This window comes from Phyllostomus hastatus, unplaced genomic scaffold (genome assembly GCF_019186645.2).
Source record: "Phyllostomus hastatus isolate PE091 unplaced genomic scaffold, TTU_PhHast_1.1 phas_contig_113, whole genome shotgun sequence".
Lineage (NCBI taxonomy): Eukaryota > Metazoa > Chordata > Mammalia > Chiroptera > Phyllostomidae > Phyllostomus > Phyllostomus hastatus.
The window spans coordinates 9,304,881-9,322,245 of record NW_025333530.1 but is presented as its reverse complement, the minus strand read 5'-3'; the positions used below and the strand labels follow the sequence as shown (position 1 = coordinate 9,322,245).

Sequence of the window (17,365 nt, the reverse complement as noted above, 5' to 3'; positions counted from 1 at the left end):
CTCCAATGTTCATAGCAACTTTATTTGTAATAACTAAAATCTGGAAACAGTAGATGTCTTTAACAGGTGAACAGTTAAACTGCAGTATATGTATATTATGGAACACTACTCAGCAGTAAAGAAGATTGAACTATAGATACATGTAACAACTTGACTGAATCTCCAGGAAATTATATTGAGTGAAAAAAAAAAGCCAATCTCAAAAGGCTATGTACCATGTGACTTCATTTCTATTACATTCTTGAAATGACAAGTTTATAAAGTTAAAGAACACCTAGTGCTTATCAGAGGTGGGGGGAGGTGGCTGTGGCTATAAAAGGGATCCTTGTGATGAAATGTTCTGCATCTTGATGGTGACAGAGGTCACAAGAATTTACACATGTGGTAAAATTTCACAGAACTAAATGCACACAAATGAGTGCATGTGAAATTGGAGAAATGTGAATAAAGTCCACAGACTGTATTACTGTCAATTTCCTGGCTGTGATATCATGATATACTTATATAAGATGTTACCATTGGGGAGAAACTGGGTGAGGAGTATAGGGGTCTCTGTATTACTTCTTACAAGGGCATGTTTATTATAATTACCTCAAACCAAAAGTGTTTGTAAAATACATGCAAAGCTCTCTTTCTCCTCTTTTAATTTTCTTCTCACCTTCTCTTTCCTTCTCCTCTTTTTCCTCCTCCTCTTCTTCCTCTTCTCTTCTTCCTTCTCTACCTCCTAATTCTCCTTCTTCTTCTTTTTCCCCTGTCTCCTTGTTTTTCGTTATTTCCAGGAAATATTACATTATTTTTTTTAAAAGATTTTATTTATTTATTTTTTTAGAGAGGGAAGGGACGGAGAAAGAGAGAGAGAGAAACATCAATGTGTGGTTGCTGGAGGCCGTGGCCTGCAACCCAGGAATGTGCCCTGACTGGGAATTGAACCTGCGACATTTTGGTTCACAGCCCGAGGTCAATCCACTGAGCTACACCAGCCAGGGCTAAAATATTAGATTCTTAGAAGCAAAATCTCTGCATAACAGGAGAAAGGGAGTAATCTCACCTGTCATGCAAAAAGCCTTGAGGAGAATGCCAGGTCCTTGTAGACATGGAGAAACCTTGAGGAAGGAGAGAAAGGGTCACTGTTTATGTGTCTGAGGCAGGGGGACTCTCACTAGTTCCCTTCAAGACTCTATGTAGTTTGGTCAGATTAGCTGGTACACACTGATAAAACCAGAATTACGTCTGATTAACCAAATTTGAAATAGTCATTCAGAGAAAGCCAGAGAAAAGATCAACTTGACACTATTGGAATCATTTTCAGGGTGCCTCACCAAGGCTTATGGGATGGCATTCTGGCAGTTGAGATGTGCAGACATGCAGGTATGGGCTGGGCTGCAAAGCCCAGGGTGCCAGGTGTGGCTCCACTTGGCAACAGGATATCCCTGAAGAGCCTGCTGCTAGTCTGATGCTCCCAGGTGGTGAGTGCCTGGCATAGTCATTTATTTCTACCGAGGCAGATGGACTTGGCCCTGAATACTCCAGAAAAATAATCCCTTTCAGGGTCAAGGTGGGGTGAAAATGGAGTATATCAAGAATGGAGTAAGAACATTTCTGAATTTGACAAGTTATTGATTGTTTCCCTCAGATATGGAGCACTGGCTCCCCTTTGAAGGGTTTTGATGAAAACTATCTTAAGTGTCAAGAAACCAGAAATGGAGGCCCTGTGTTTCAGGAAAGACAGTTATTGTCACAATTATGACCACAGGTCTTTTGTAGACTTGGATGCTTGTGATCCTGAATTGGGTCCATAGCAAAATAAGAATCAAGTGTCCCAAAAATTCTCTCATTTCAAGCAGCTTAGAAAAAATGCTTGGCCATGGCTAGGGCTTTAGAGAACCTCCGTCTTACATTGGGTCTCATCAAGCTTAGAGCCCATCAATGAACCCAAGAGGTCATGGTCAATACCTTCTCCAGAAGTTACAAAGGGACTGCAAATTTAAATATTACCCTTTGAATTTAATAACAGATTAGGTAGAGAGATGTGAAAAAATACCTTTTAGTGAGGTATTTCTCCCTTTAGCGGGGACTCTGGCAAAAAAATAACCCCCATGTGTCAACCTTGTGAATGGTCAGAGCTGTGTATCTGGGGGCAAGCCAGCCTCCCATTTCCTCTGGGCCCTTCCTGGATGGGCGTGAGCCACGACGACGAGCTGGAACGAGGGAAGGACTGAAAGATTAAAAGGCAGTTTTCTCGGGTTGTGCAACAGGAGGCGTTGGAAGCTTGGTAGCTGTGTGAAAAAACAAAGGAACTTTTAAGATATGACTGATATCATGCTTCTTGTATTGTTAGTAAACTTCTTTCTTCCTTCTTTTCTATTTTTTTTTTAGGGGTGGGAATCAGACTACTTTGGGCACAGTAAAAGAAACCAAAAAAGATTTTGCCTGTTTCTTTGGTTTTTCACCATCTCGTAGTTGTGAAGTACACAGTTTTTTCCCTTTTTCTTTTTTAATCAATGTTGATTGATTAAAACCTAGATTAGTTAAGTTCCTGGGAATGTGGCCCAGGCATCAGCATAGAACTCTTAAAAGTCAAAAAACCTCAAATAGACTAGTAGAATGTGGGCTTCTGGACAGGAATTGTAGGCTGTGGTGTTCATTGCTGTATCCTCAGCACTTGACAGGTAGGAGGGAGCTCACATCATATTGATAATGACTGGCTGACTGAATGAATGAATGGGAAGGTGAAACTCAGTGGGTAGAGGCTGACTTTTGGCAGTCCCTCCCACCTTTCTGCAGGGTCTTCTTTAGTCTCAATGAGTTTCTCTCTTCCCTTACTGTGCCCACTTCTGCCCACACCTCAGAGCCAGGCTGCTAAGACCTGTAGGCAGTTAAGCTTCCTATAAGTTAAGTTTCTGGGACTTCTAAGGACTCCTTTTCCTTGGGGGAGATGTCCATCACCACTGACCTCCTCCAGTTAGATTCCTTGTGATTGTTTACAATGCTTTGTGCATTTTATATAAATATGATTTTCTAAGAGAAGGACTTTTCTGATGAATAAGAAGAAATTGATGGTGAGCTTTTGGAACCAAAGCAATAATAAAACCTGTTATTTACTGAGTCTTTGCTTTGTGCCACTCCATCTGCAGTAATCAACCTGCATTATCTCATTCAATCCAAACCTCTGAGGTAGGCAGTATGATTGTTCCCATTTTTAATGGACTTAGCAGAGCTAAGTAACTTGGCTGGTCACTAAGTGATCCAGGATTTGAACCTGGTTTGCCTCTTGTGAAAGCACATAGTCTTAACACCATAATATAGTCAGAAGGGCCTTGATAAAATAAAACATGGACCCTCAGACTGTGAGGTTTATCCAGGTGTAGTGGTAGTAGGGTCATGGGCCTCAAAACTGGGAGGAAGCAAGAGGCTCACCAGCTGTAGGTGGTCAGTGACACCACTATCCTCCGTCACCCCTGCAGGTGAGTGTGAGCATGGGTGGGCTGGGACTGAAAGCGGAACTTTGACCAATATTACACTCATCAGGACTTTGCCTGAGGCTGAAAGGTATCTTTGGAAGTTGTGCCTGTGGAGAAGTCTGTATTAGCTCAATCAAATTTGACTTCCGGAGAAAAGTTCGGGATTACTTAGTCACAGTGGACATGACTCTTTGTCTTTGCTTTTTTGCCTGGAAAGTATTCATTGTGTCTCTGTACTGTCAAAAGCCCTTTTCACAAGAGGGAAACTATATATATGCTGGTAACTTTGCATCTGAGTGTGGAAACTTGACACATAAGGTGTCAAGAAGATGGAGCTTTGGGCCAGGAAAAGAGATCTCTTTAGATTTCATCCAGCTCTGAATTATTGACTCTCTCCAGAATGAGTTACTCAGGGATGACGTTGAAGAGGAAGGAGTGGTGGTTGGTCCTGGGCACTGAATCGGAAGCAATTTGTAGTGGAGGAAGTGAGTTACTGAGGACGAGACCTGAAGCTCTGTCTCCTTTCCAGTGACACAGTGCTGGTGGGCATGGAGGACAAGGGCTGGCTTTTCATAGAAAAAAGACTGATTTGGACAAGTGCCTATGGGTATTTCCAGATGATGGCATTGAGTGATGTGGAAACAGGGAAGCAAAGGATTCTGTGAATCTTTTTTTCCCTTGAAATGAGATAGAGAGAGAAAGAGAGAGAGAGAACATGTACTGGCCTTGTGTAGGAGAGAATCTCATCTGGTCACAGAGAATGGAACTGTCTTCAGGTCAGTCCAGACAAAAAAAGTGAAGGAGGGAATCAGAGCACCTTTTCCTGCCCCAGCCTTTGGTGTAGTCTGAGTTTCAATCACTTCTCCTCATCTTCTCTCCCTACCCACAGCCCATGCTCATCTCACCATGCCTTCTTTTGAACTTGGGGAAGGGATGGCTCAGATATCAGCCCTTCCAGGAAGCATCTCTGACCTGTGTCCCTTGATGGGCTAGAGGTCCTATCTCTGTGTTGCAAACATTGCACAAACATAGGCCCAATGATAAGTGATTCTCCATGTGTCTGCCCCTCTATCCTGATCAGGTATGCTTTGAAAGAAGAGACTCTTCTCTGCATGCCTGGCACTTATCCCGGTGTCCGGCACACAGTGGGCACTTAATAAATGGAAGCTGTTACATATTGTATTTTTCACTATTACCATTGGGGAGTGGGGGCAGGACATGGAGAGTTTAAAATTGGTGAGAGTAAACAGACTTCACTCTAGGCTGGAGCTCTTCAAACTCTCCTAATGCCTTTCTTTTCTAAATTTTAATCATTTAAACAACAAGTATTTATTGAGCACCTATTATGTATTGGCACTTTTCTAGGTACTTGGTCACATCAGTGATCAGGATGACCAAAAATCATGGAGTTCACATTTTGGTGCAAACCATAAACAATATCTTCTGATTTCTGTTACACAATATAATTATATGTTAGAATGATGTTACGTCGTGGAAAGAGAGGAGCTGGGGGAAATAGGGCAGGAGCACTTAACATTTACACTGTTACTTTTGGGGTAAGTAAAACTAAAACAACATAAAGGGGACAAGGGTGGAGAGTATTGACAAGGACTCTTTTGGTAGTAGTGACATCTTACATAACTGGAAGCCTAGTGACAGCCTGAGTCACAGTTGTCTGGTGGATCAGCGATTTCAGGGCTCTCTTTAATTCCATTTATTGGTTTTGTTTTCTCCATTTTGACTCTATTCTCAGTGAAGCTCTCCTCAAAGAGGGTAAAATCGCCAGAATAACTTAAAATTTGTGTCCCGTCCTCTGAACAACCTCAGTTTTAAAAAAAAGTCTTCTCCTTTGCTCCGGCACAAGGCTGGGCTGAGCTCTGATTGGCACTCTTCAGGTCACATGACCACCTTTAAACCAATCACCAAGGTAAGAGGGTTGTACATGCTGTGATTGGTAGGACTTGGATTCCATGCTCCTTTCTGGAACGAAGGGTAGAACCAGCTGCACCTGAATAATGTGGTTCAATCATGGGGGATGAGTGCTTCCCCAAGAAAAACTGAAGTGTCATTACCAGAACAGGGGGAATGGGTGATGGCACCCAAGTCTACAAGAAAATAGAAGTCAAAGGCCCATACCAGGAGAAGTGAGCTGATCAGTTGGAGGTTGTAGCCTGGCTAGGGAAGAGCTGGGATTCCAGTTCTTGGTCCAGGCTGGTTGAAGAATGCCCCTCAGAAAGAATCCACTGGAACCACATCATCTAGCCTGCTGTTGGTGAAGAAACTACATTTTCCATCAGCCCTGCAGATAGTAATTTCTGTCCTTTGTGACTGTGGTTATAGCAGCAAAACAGCCCAGCTATCTGCGAAGTCCTTATTTCAAAAACACCATTCCTGCTGCAGTTCCTCATCTGAATTTCTCATGACTTCGCTGTTTTTGAGAGGCCAAATAAATACATAAAGGCACGTGTTCCTTTATTGCTTTTTTAAACACAATACTCATCATTGTAATCATTTTTCAATGATTACAGTGATGAATGGCTTGAATCATTCCCAGTGCTGTGTTGCCATCACCATTATCTGTACCTAATATTTTTTCATTATTCCCAACAAACTCTGTACCCATTAAACAATAACATCTCTTTCCCTTCACCTCCCAGGTCCCCATAACCTCTATTTTGCTTTCTGTTTCTGCAAATGTACATATTCTAGGTACCTCAGATAAGGGAAATCACACTGTATTTGTCCTTCTCTGTCTGTGTTGTTTCACTAAGCATGTTTTCAAGGTCTACCATGTTATAATATATATCAAAATTTCATTTCTTTTTTATTTTTACCATATTTTCCTCTTTATTGTTTTTCTAAATGATCCAGAGCCTCAGATGTGTTGTTCACCCAGGACTAAGGACCCTTCTCTGATAGCACTTTAATGAAGGAAGGTGTCCCCAGCAAACGTCTGAGGGACAGATAAGACCAGGTCTAACTCCGCTTGTCAGAAATTAGGCACTGATGCTCTGAGGAGTTACTGCTTCTGCTGACTGGACGAACAGGGCAGATCAAACTTCAGATGTACTTCCAAACTGCCCTTGGAAAATATCTCACAGCTGAATTCAGTAGAAATAAAGAGTGCATAATGAGGCTCTGTTTCATCAGACATGACCCCTCACATATAAACTGCTGTAATACTGACAGTTCACCATGAAGACTTCTAAATGCTTCCCTTTGCTTGCAGGACACCAGGCACCCTGCATACCTGGACTTTAAAGTGATAGCCCCCATAATCTAAGGGCTGGGGTTCCAAGGACCTCTGGTCTCTGTGGATGCTCCTTGAATCCCTGATGTGGGGTGCATAGGTCAGGGGCCAAGACCATGTTAGCTCCAAGTGGAAGTTTTGCTGGTGTCTGATTTGTTTTTCACCTTGATAATGTCCCACTACTATTATAATAGAAATGGGGAAGGAAGTATTATTCATTTACCCAAAGTCACTTTACATATTCTAACACAGTACTTGGCACATACTAGGTGCTTGATAAATATTTACTGAATGAATAAGGAACTTTTAAGGATCAAGTTGTCATTTAAATGACTGGCTGAGGAGCTGTTTGAGGTAACAAGAGACCCTGGGCTAGCCTTTCTCCCTCACCCCCATCTGAGGGAGGACAACAGTGGCTGGAAATCGAGCACCTCTGTTTTCACAGAGAAAGTGGCCTGGCATCTGCACACGCACGTCTGTCCCAAGCCTGGATTCATGTGTCTTGTATGGGAAGGTAACCCTCTGCAGCAGAGAGATTTAGCTGCTATCTAACAGACTGTTGATGGATTAGCAAGGCTTTCAGATGTAACGCCTTAGAGGGGTTATAGTTTCATTTTTCTCTTTATGCTCAGGGAGCAAGTGAGAAGAACTGGCTACTTCACTGTGAATTGGTTGGGCCAGAATATTAATGGCAGGAGAGAAAAGGCTGGGCGGTGGGCAGTGGAGTTCATGGGAAGCCTGGGCTCTGGTCCTGGCTCAACCATGATTTCCTTGGGAAATTGTGGACAAAACATTGAATCTGTGATGGGAGATAGTAGTAATTACCTGATAAGACGTCATGCACAGGAACTGGAAGCAGTGACATGAGAGCCCTTTGAAGAAGTTAAAAGAAGTTTGCTGCGTGAGGCTATTATTATCTTGCATAGGTGACAGGCTGCCAGGCAGAGCGCTGTGCCTGAAACACCGGGATTCTCTGTGTGGGGCCTTTGGGTGAGACTCTTTGGCCTATATTCACTCAGAACAAACCTGAAGGGGGACCATCCTATTCCACGTCCTGTGGACATGATGAGGGAAAATTGTGGCAGCAATCATATACTTTTCTGAGGATGGGGGCCCAGTGCTTGGGTGACAGATAATTCCGTGACTGAGAGGGATGCGTCATCATTAATGGTGACTCATCCACAGGCTCCTGAGGACACCACCAAGCACAGACCAGAGGATGTGCCCTCCCGAATGACCTGCCCTTGGAGTAAGGTCAATAAACACCTTCTGTGTACACCTACTTCTCTTTTGTTGTCCATAAGAGTTCTCACAGAAGAAGCCTTCCAGGTCCTCCAACTAGAACTTAAATTCTAGGTGAAGAGAAGAAAACACACCAAAATGAATGTTTGAAGGTCCAGGGCACCACGGCAGGGTGTCTGAGAACCAACGGACAGTGCGGGCCAAAGAGGGTGTCCCGCAGAGTACACGACTGTCTGGAGGGAGTTGGTGCAGGTCTTCCAACAGTCACTTCGCCCCTCCTCGCCTCAGTTTCCTCGCCTGTAAAGGGAGTATAATAATAGTGCCCACTTCATGAGGAAGGATCTGAAACCTACTAAGTATTTAACCAAAGGCACTAGCCGCAGTTTCTGTGCCGGGCTTTGAGGATGTGTAGGATTTAGAGGGGGGAGAGAAGTGGGGGGCACAGCAGGGGCTGGAGCCCCAGGATGGGAGTGAGCAGAATGAATGCAGACATGGGGGAGCTGGCCTGAGGAAAGAGCACTCAGTGGGGGCCACCATTCACAAGTAGGCCTTGGGCTTCTGCGAGGTGCTGAAGCACTGCAGTGACCCACAAGGACATGGGGGCCTTGGTCTGTACCGATGAGTGGCCAGCTTAGGTGGGGCCAGAATATGACTCGAAAACCAAGCCGACTTAAAGGTAAGCCTCAGGAGATCCCACTGGGTGGCAATGTGCAAAGGCATGTGTGGTTTTATTAATATTTGAGGGGTAATAATAGATATGTTCATTTTAAATTATACCTAAAACTTACGAAGCATAGCTCTTACTCCTACTCAGTGTGCAAGGAATGTATATAATTCTTATGGTAGTTTAAGATAATGTGAGTACCTTATCAGCCAAATTTCAGAAAATGATTAAGCGCTGTGCTCTCACTATGACTTTACCCACCTACACCACACACACACCCACACATACATGCACACACGATACACCCACATACACACACACCAGCAGAGGGGTTTGCCCTTTATTCTGTTGGCAGTTGTGAGAAGGTGGCTGAGAAGGGGTGAGACAAAGTGAAAGTGGGGTATAAGAGGATTATTCTGGCTTCACTGTGCAGGGCGGCTTAGAATATGGAGTGAGACAGGAAGACCTGCCCAAAGGCTATTAAAGTAAGGCAAATTAACCTAATCCGATGCCTGTCTTTTTCTTATTTTCCCTGATATTGATAATGTAGGGCCAAGTCCAGCAAAGTCTAATCCCACTGAATATGGGTCTTAACCCTTCATGCTTTTGTGTGCACTCCCACCAGCCACCCTTCCCAGCCCGGCCCTCCATTTCTGCTGGCCAGGCTGCATCCTGGATAACACTGAACCTGGAAGCCCGTTTCTCTATCCCCCACCCTCTGGCAAAGTCAGGCCCTTCCAATTCTGATTTTAAAAATCTTCATATTTAAGAACTCAGGAAAAGAGTGCACATGAATGGCCAGCCAGGGGCACCTATGGGAGCAATGGACTCCAGTATAATGACAACAACAGAGGCTATATTTCCTGAGGGCTACTGTGTGCCGAGAAGAATGCTGAGAGGTCTACAGAAATCATCTCGTTGAATCCCTATGCCACACTCATGAAGTAGGTGCTATACTTCCCACCCCACCCCCACTTATGTAGGCAGGGGAATTGCCGGGCTCTGTGAGACAGGAGGTAAAGCTAGGCTGTGAGCCCAGGCATCAGGACATCTGCCCGCAGTTCTGTCACTGTAGTTTCTGCTTCCCAGTGGCTGCCTTGAGTCCCAGTCTTCTTCTCTGCCCCCTTGGTCCAGAGGGTTTTGCCACAGGAAGGACAGCTCACCTGCCCTTTCAGAGTTTTGATTTCCTTATTCATAAATTGGAGGGGGAGGGTGCATGGGCTACATATTTTTGAGCATTGCATTATATTTAGCAAATAAAATCAGATGGATTCCAATAACACAGATGCTGAATTAGATGGTTCCTAAATTATTTTCATTTTGGACATTCTAGAAGCCTTTCTCCTCACCACCTGTTCCAATATTTCTCATTATCTTGCCGTGCCTTGATCTGGCCTGAATCCTCATGGTGCGCGAACTCACCCATTTTTGTGTTGAAATTCACCTCTCGGCTGCAGAGAGATGAAGCCTGCAAGTGCATGTGTATGTCTGTGTGGACTCGTGGCTCGAGTGAGGATCTAAAACAGATGGAGCTGCTGAAGATTAAAAGTGCAAATGTGAACTGGAGACACACATGTAACAGGGGAGTGTGCTCAGGCTGAGCTGAACTGGCGCATCTGGCAGACAGCCATACTCACACGGATACATCCTTTTAACCCAAGGCGAGGGGAGCCCAGTTCCGACCTGGGCAGACCTGGGTCAGGGGGTGACTGTCACAGAAGTTAGCAGTCTTCTCTCACTGCTGGGCTGGCCCCTCTCTACTCCCGACCAGAACTGAGCCTGAGAGCATCCAGAAGAATCTGATCTTGGCCCCAGGGCAAAATCAGACCCAGGGAGAACCAATTCTTTATTTTGCTGTTTTGAAATTGAGATCAAATTTGAGGTCTTTTTTAAAAAAAGTCATCTGGCAGGCTTCAGATCACAGAAGCCCAGCGCTTTCCTGGCACACAGCAGCAGGACTGGGGGCACCCGAGGTGATGCGGTACAGGTCAGCTGTCAGTCTTGCTGTTTGTTACCCATGCCTCCTTTCCAGGCCGCTGGCGCTGGCGGGAGGAGGACCTCCTGCCCCTGGAGTGTGATGAGAAAAGGAGTAAAGATATGATGTATGTGTACTTGGAGATGCAGTCCTTGGAATCAACAGGTTTTCCTGATTTTAAATTGAGGACAAGTAGCAAATGACAGGGCAACATCTGTTTGGGGAGGGGACTTTGGGGCATTGATCTTAGCAACTATGGACCTTCCTGTGTCTGGGCTCCCAGTCCACTGCACATTAGGTCTTGCTGATGTAAAGGCAGCACCTGAGCCCCCATGGTTCCTGGCCAGGAGCACTGCCACCCACTGGTGAGCCCTGGGTGTGCTCAGAACCTCAACCCGCCAGGCCCGGCACCTTGGAGGGAATGTGAGAAGACAGGACGCTGGCGGGCGGCTGTGTCTTAAAACTTCATGATCGCCACCAGGCACAGGAGAGAGGAAAAGGCAAACAGAACAGGCAAATAACTGCTTGTCTTCATAAAGATGAAGTAAGTACATGAGAGGATAGGCAGATCTGTGAGGGTGGGAGGGCATAGGTAATGAGTTCATGGTAATTTCTTGCCTAACAATAATAGTCACTACTGAGTAAATGCCTATGTTTTCAGTCACCTATGCCAGAAGCTTTATATAGGTTATATCCAACCCACGGAACTCCATAGGTAGGGAGTATTGGCTTCCACTACGTAAGAGGGAACTGAGGCTCAGCAAAATTAGGTAACTTTTCTTCATGACACTCTTAGTAAGTGGAAGAATGTTTTACATGCAGAAGTTACAAACACAGGCTGGGGTCAAATTCTGGCTTTGCTACGTATAGGCTATGAGACCCTGGATAAGAAGTATATATCGTCTTTATGTCTTAGTTTCCTTGCCTGTAAAGTGGAGATGATGCTTCACAAGGTCGTTGTGAAGAGTGAGCAGGACTTCTCTCTGCAGGCCCTTTTTGGCAGGCCTATGTGGAAGGACATGAACCACGTACAAAAGTAAATTACTGAGCCCTCTGGAGAGTCTCTACTTTCATGGTATTCAGAAAATGGGACGTTTTGCTAAAAAAGCAAAAATTAAAAAAAGTTGTGGAGGATTAAATGTCATCTGGCCTCACTACCAGGTAGTGCTATTCTTCATGCAGTTCGCTGAGCCAGGCTGTCCTCAGAAATCCTTGGGGAAGTGCTTACAGCAGCATCCTGACCTCATGTAGCATGTCCTGCCCCTTCCTGGTATTTTCTCCCAACACTTACCCTTGGTCCTGCCTTGCTGCCCTCTAGAACCACCATCATCACATTGTCTAGGACAGCTGGTTACCATCATGACCCAACACTTCTGCAATTGGTTAAGTTCCATGTGGTCACATCCTCCTTGGGATGGGCAATCCCAACTCCCTTGCTTGTAGAACCAGAGAGGGTGGGAAGGATGGTGCTAGTGGCTCCTGGCACGAAGAGGGGAGCCCAGTGTTCAACCTGTAAATGGGTGTCTTCTGCGCTGCCTGGGAGCCCTGTGTGGTAGTACATGTTAGAGGTGACAAGATTCAGGAGGGCTGGCTCTGCACTGGTGACGAGATCGGGGTGTAAAACATGTCTTTCTACCTGCGAGAGGAGGGGGCTCCTCAGGTGCAGCCAGACTCTCCTCCAAAGCGGAGATCACTGCTCTCAGCAGGTGCTCTGAAGCAGAGATAATGGTATAATTTGACATTCCCCTTTCTTTGGAGAAGAGATCTCAGGTATAATAGCCATTTTCAAAAGTCAGGGAGGCGGAGTGTAGCCAAAGATGGGAGGAGGAGGGGCCTGAACTTCAACTCAGAGGAGACGAGCCTGCTGGTTATATACACAAGCAGCCTTTCCCATTTTTAAAGCTCCACTGAATTCTCTCTCTGAAAACAGCCAATTTTGCAGCCTCTAATTTTCTTCTCTGTGCTCTGCTTAGCATCAAGCCATCTCCCTTTGCAATTAAATAACCTCTTGAGGTGTGTTTGTTGTATGATGGGACTAAGTGTGCAGGTCTTGGCCTCTTCACTGTGGCCGGTCATTTGCCTGCTACCCAGGGACAGTGTAATGACAGCACCATCACAAAGTACTCCAGCGACCTTACTGCGGCCCCACGTGGTGCACGGGTCCCACAGCCAGAGTCTTGGGGCTGCTGCTCACCCCAGCTCCCCAAAGCTATGATTATCTATCTTGGTTTCAGGAGCAAAAGTGCTTAATATAACCTAAGAGCTACCTCACTTGTGAAACATCATTTCTTTGGGTGTGATGGACAAAACCTCCGAGGAGGATTTCCTTTCTTACATGGTCCAGAAATTGTCTACTTCTGATTCCTTAAAGAACATCTGTTTTATCCCTTCTCAGGTTGCTCAGATTTAACCCACCTGACATTAGTCAACTCCCTCAAGATGGAGCCTGGTGATATACTTGTGTAGCGCCTTGTAATTCCCAAAGCATCTCTACCTCTAAAATGTCATTTAATCTTCATAGCAATGTAGGAAAATAGGTTGGGCCAGTACTCTTCTAGCTTTCCCAGAAGCAGCTACCAAAGCTCAAAGAGATTAGGTGACTTGCCCAAAGTCACAGAGCTGCCAGGAAGTAGGGTAGGACCATAAGTCTTTGGAACCTTGGTCTGGGACTCTTGGCATTCACTGTACCGTACAGGTCCTGCCTCCTCCCTTAAAATGGTCAGGTGTAAGTGTAGGGTCAGGTATGAGAAGTGGAAGAGTCATATCACTTACTGGACTTTTCACTTAGGGATTTGGTGTCCAGAGGTGGCCCTGACAGTTTGAGAATGGACCTGGGGGAGTGCAAGGGAGTTTTTTGGGCATGAGAGAAATGCAAGGTGGACAAGGGAAATGTCTGTATTTGTGAGAGTTCAGAGTAGAAACAGATCCCCCTCACACGCAGAATGGGAGATCACAACCTCATTCGATGGGCTGGAGAGCACCAGGTGACGCTCCCAGGACTGATTCCCTGGACTGTACAGAACTCCCTGCTGGGGGGCCACCACCCACTGCGGGACGCACTGAAGTCAAGAGCTCGTGCCACGGGACCAGGCCTCACCCAGGAGGCTGCCGCCATGGATGCCGCTGCAGCTGCCTCTGACACTCCAGGGCTGGAAAACAGTTGCTGAAATGCCACAGTTGAAAGCCTGATGCTTCTAGCATGTCGCCAGCAGAAAGCAGCAAAAGGGGAAGGAAGGGATGGCAGAACACAGTTCCCTTCTAGAAGCGTTGCTTACAAGGGAGTCTGGGACACATGGCCTTAAGCTTGCTAGAGTCCAGCCACTGCAGATGAGAAGGGACATCACAAGGAGAGTGTGATGAATGCTGAGCGGGCCAGCGCAATTCCCACCATGGGAGCTGCCTGACACCCACTCTCTCCTTACCAATGAAAACCAGCTACAGGTCAGCACTCTGAAAACCAGTATTCAGTTAGAGTGGATATTTTAAAAAGTCTTTATTAGCACAGGAACAACCAGAGCATATAGTCACTTGTTTGCACAGACACCATGACTCTCAAGAATCCTTGATGTGCTTCACGGTTGAGTTGAGAATTTCCATCCCATGAAGCTCTCTCAGTTGAACAGCAAACCTGTCAGAATCAGAAAACAAGCTCCAGGACATACGTGTGCAGACCTGGTGGCCACAGCAGTCCGCCCTCAGGTAGATCTGGCTGGAGGGTGGAAAGGGGCCAGGCTGTGGCCTCGGAAGCCCTCAGGGAGGCCCACAAGACACTGCTATCACTCTTGCTGTGAGTGGCAGATACGACAAGCTGACCTGATGGCACCTTGCTCATGGAAACTTCTCAGTAGGTTGCCACTTTGAGCTCATGCTAGCCAAAGTGCCTTGCTATCTGTGGAAGACAGATTTCATCCATTCCTTCCATTGGAACAATCAGACAGAACTTGAAAGGACTTTAGATGTCATCCACGCCAACCCTCTCATTCAACAGAGAAGGATTCAGAGGCACAAGGCTGTGAAGGAAAGAACAAGACAGGCCAAAGACCCTCTCTGTCGAGGAAGCCACCCCATCTGTGCTGGGGCCCCATTGTGCAGCCACAGAGGGGCGCCTTGCGGGGCATAAATGACTCAGTGTTTCAGTGTGTCAGAACAGGACCCAAGCAGAACCGAAGGGTGAACCAAAGAGAAGCAATGTACACAGTTAAGGCAAAGGTCTCTTGCCCTGGCTTGTCCACCTCATTTTAGTTTTCTCCAGCACAAGAATGTTACCTTCCCTGGAAATTTTCCAATAGGCTTAGGCCCTGGGCAAACAAAAATGAAGTGAGAGATTTAACTTTTTATGGAAAAGTAGAGGAGGGAGAGAGCAGAGGTGGTGTGGGAGGGGAGGAAGTGAAAGAGGAGGAGAGCAGGATGGAGAGTGAGGAAGTGGAATGGAGAGGAGACAATGGCAGTGAGCACACGGAGCAAACCCGACAGATAAAAAAAGGCTTCCTTCTCAGATGGAGCACAAAGGCTCCCCAGTACCCTCAGGGAAGTAGGCTTCTTCCTGAGAGGCACTGCTGGGACCCAACACCTGTCTCTGTGGAAGGCAGCAGGACTCCCGGGCTGCCCACAGGGTTCTGTGGGGCAGAGTGCCGGCCACAGCACGACCCCCTGGCTGGCCCTGGCCTGCTCGTTCTGAAATGCAACCAACAAGGCCACCCCAGCATACCTCGGCTCGGCCGTGCACAGCTTCCCCAAAGCGATCCCTGCATTCAGCTGCACGGCTGTCTTCTGCGCATCACCTCCCGCAAGCTTCAACAAGACCTGCACTATGTCCGTCTTCAGCAGGGTGGACGCCACCTGTGGCACCTCCATGCAATTCCCCAGGCAGAGGGCGGCATTGCCCACCAGAACCTCATCCTCCGAGCTGAGCAGTGTCATCAGAACACTGAACTCTGCAGGGAGGGAGAACATGCATTGGTCCCTCCAAATTCCAAACAGGAGGCTGGCAAAGGGACATGAGAAACGCAAGGAGGTGTCAGTGAACACTGAGCTACCCCAGGAATTATGAGAAAGGGCATGACACTCCCTCATTCAGCAAAAATTTATTGAGTGCTACCAGCTCCCTGCTGTGTCTGACTTAACTCAGAGGCTGGGCAGTGCCTCTGATGCTGTGTGGATGAAATGCTATGTGGAAGGAGGTCTTCTTTATAGTCCCTGGTCTTAACCTCTACTCTCCACCTGAGAGCCCCTGAGTGCCAGGGCATGGGCCTGCACTTTGGACTGCAGGGCAAGCAGTGGGGCTCAGAAGACTCCTGCCTGCACGGAGGGCCCCACTCAGTTCCCTTCCCATGCATTCCAGATGGGGTGTTACGGAGAACATCAGCAGGCTGCCTGGGCTGGGAACTCTGCCACTGATGATTGTAGCCAATTTTAGTTACAAGACTAAAGCTAGGCTCAGAATATGATTATTCTCCTTGTTCACTGAAAGCTGAAGCTGTTTCTGCTCCTTCCCCAGGTGAAAGAAGAGAACTCATGTTAGGTCAGTTGAAGCAGATGTTTTAGAAACAACTTCAATTTAACCTGATGAGAGGAAGTAGCTCCCAGCTTCGACCCTGTTACCTGGGAACTGCTCTGCAGCCAGGTCTCCAGCCTGGGCCCACTACCTGTGAGCAGTGGAAGGCTAACCGAATGCTTTCAGAACCGGAGATGAAATGACATCTTACACGGTAAACACTGCCAAAGTCTGGGCCAAGTTCGTGGCATTATGCTAAGTCTCTCCTCTTTGCTCACCTGCAGTTCCCTTTGCAGCTTTAAGGATGGCTTAACCTCTGCGATGTGGGCTCTGTTCAATGAAAGTGTCACTTACTTTTATCTAGTCTTATCACTTCCTCCCGTGCTTCGTGATAACTATTCGTGCAGATGGCTAGTGTCTTCACAGCATAACGTGATGCGGTCTGGCCTCCTGCCTAAATTTGTGAATGAAATTAGAAAAATACAATCAATCCTAGGACTGTTCTTGGCCAGAAACCACACTGAGCAGCTGGGATTGTGCTCATGGCTCCCAGAACTTCCAAAGCACAGTCCCACTGAGAGTGGTGTGCAACTCCTGCCCAGCAGGCTGGGTCCCTGCTGGAGGGAGAGTCACCCACACCCTCTCTAACACAGCCCACACCCAGCATGCAGGCCTGTCATGCATACCTGAGTATTACCTGTGGAAGGCTTTATCAAAGGGGCTGAGAAGAGAAAGATGCTGTCGACTGACAGATCTACCAAAAAGTATGGGAAGGCCCTTAGTTCATTTCACCATTTGAGAATGAGGGCTGACTGCCAAGGCCATCAGGCCATTAGGCCTGCACGGAGAACATCATGACCCTAGATAATTTTAAGAGGTGATGACTGGCAAATCATAACCCTAAAGTCACCCCATGCCAAGTCTTTAAAGTGCATGTGTGTGTGCACGCACGCAGCAGCCTCCGGCAGCTTGGCGCAAGTTACACAGCACGAACGGCAGTCACCATCTCAGGAGCAGCTCAGACTCAGGCTCACTGTCCTGCCCACTCCATATTGCCTGTGACCCAGCAGCAGCCACAGCCCACAACAGAGCATGCTTCCTGGCCCCACACAGCTTGGAGTTCTATAAGTAAGTCTTCCATGATGTCACCACCTAACACAGGTGAGCCAGCTCATTGGGCATCTATACCACAGGCAGTAAGTCACTGCACCCCTTCATAGGAGTCTAGTTAACTGTTGTACCTGCTTGATTAGATTCATTGCATTCATTGCAGGGAAAA

The 17,365-nt window shown here is 46.7% G+C and overlaps 1 protein-coding gene across 3 annotated transcripts in view; it reads right to left on the bottom strand.

The window, feature by feature from the left end:
- Positions 1–14,092: 14,092 nt before the first annotated feature.
- The window catches only part of TTC12 (tetratricopeptide repeat domain 12), a 46,616-nt gene continuing 43,343 nt past the window's right edge, over positions 14,093–17,365 (bottom strand). Inside the window, exons 21-23 of one of the 3 annotated variants that reach the window (XM_045836392.1) lie at positions 16,441–16,540; positions 15,301–15,526; positions 14,093–14,220 (exon numbers count right to left, since the gene is read on the bottom strand). In XM_045836392.1, the coding sequence (XP_045692348.1) occupies positions 14,145–14,220; positions 15,301–15,526; positions 16,441–16,540 (402 nt within the window). In that variant the 3' untranslated portion in view covers positions 14,093–14,144. The other 2 variants (XM_045836402.1, XM_045836384.1) reach the window with 2 other exon arrangements.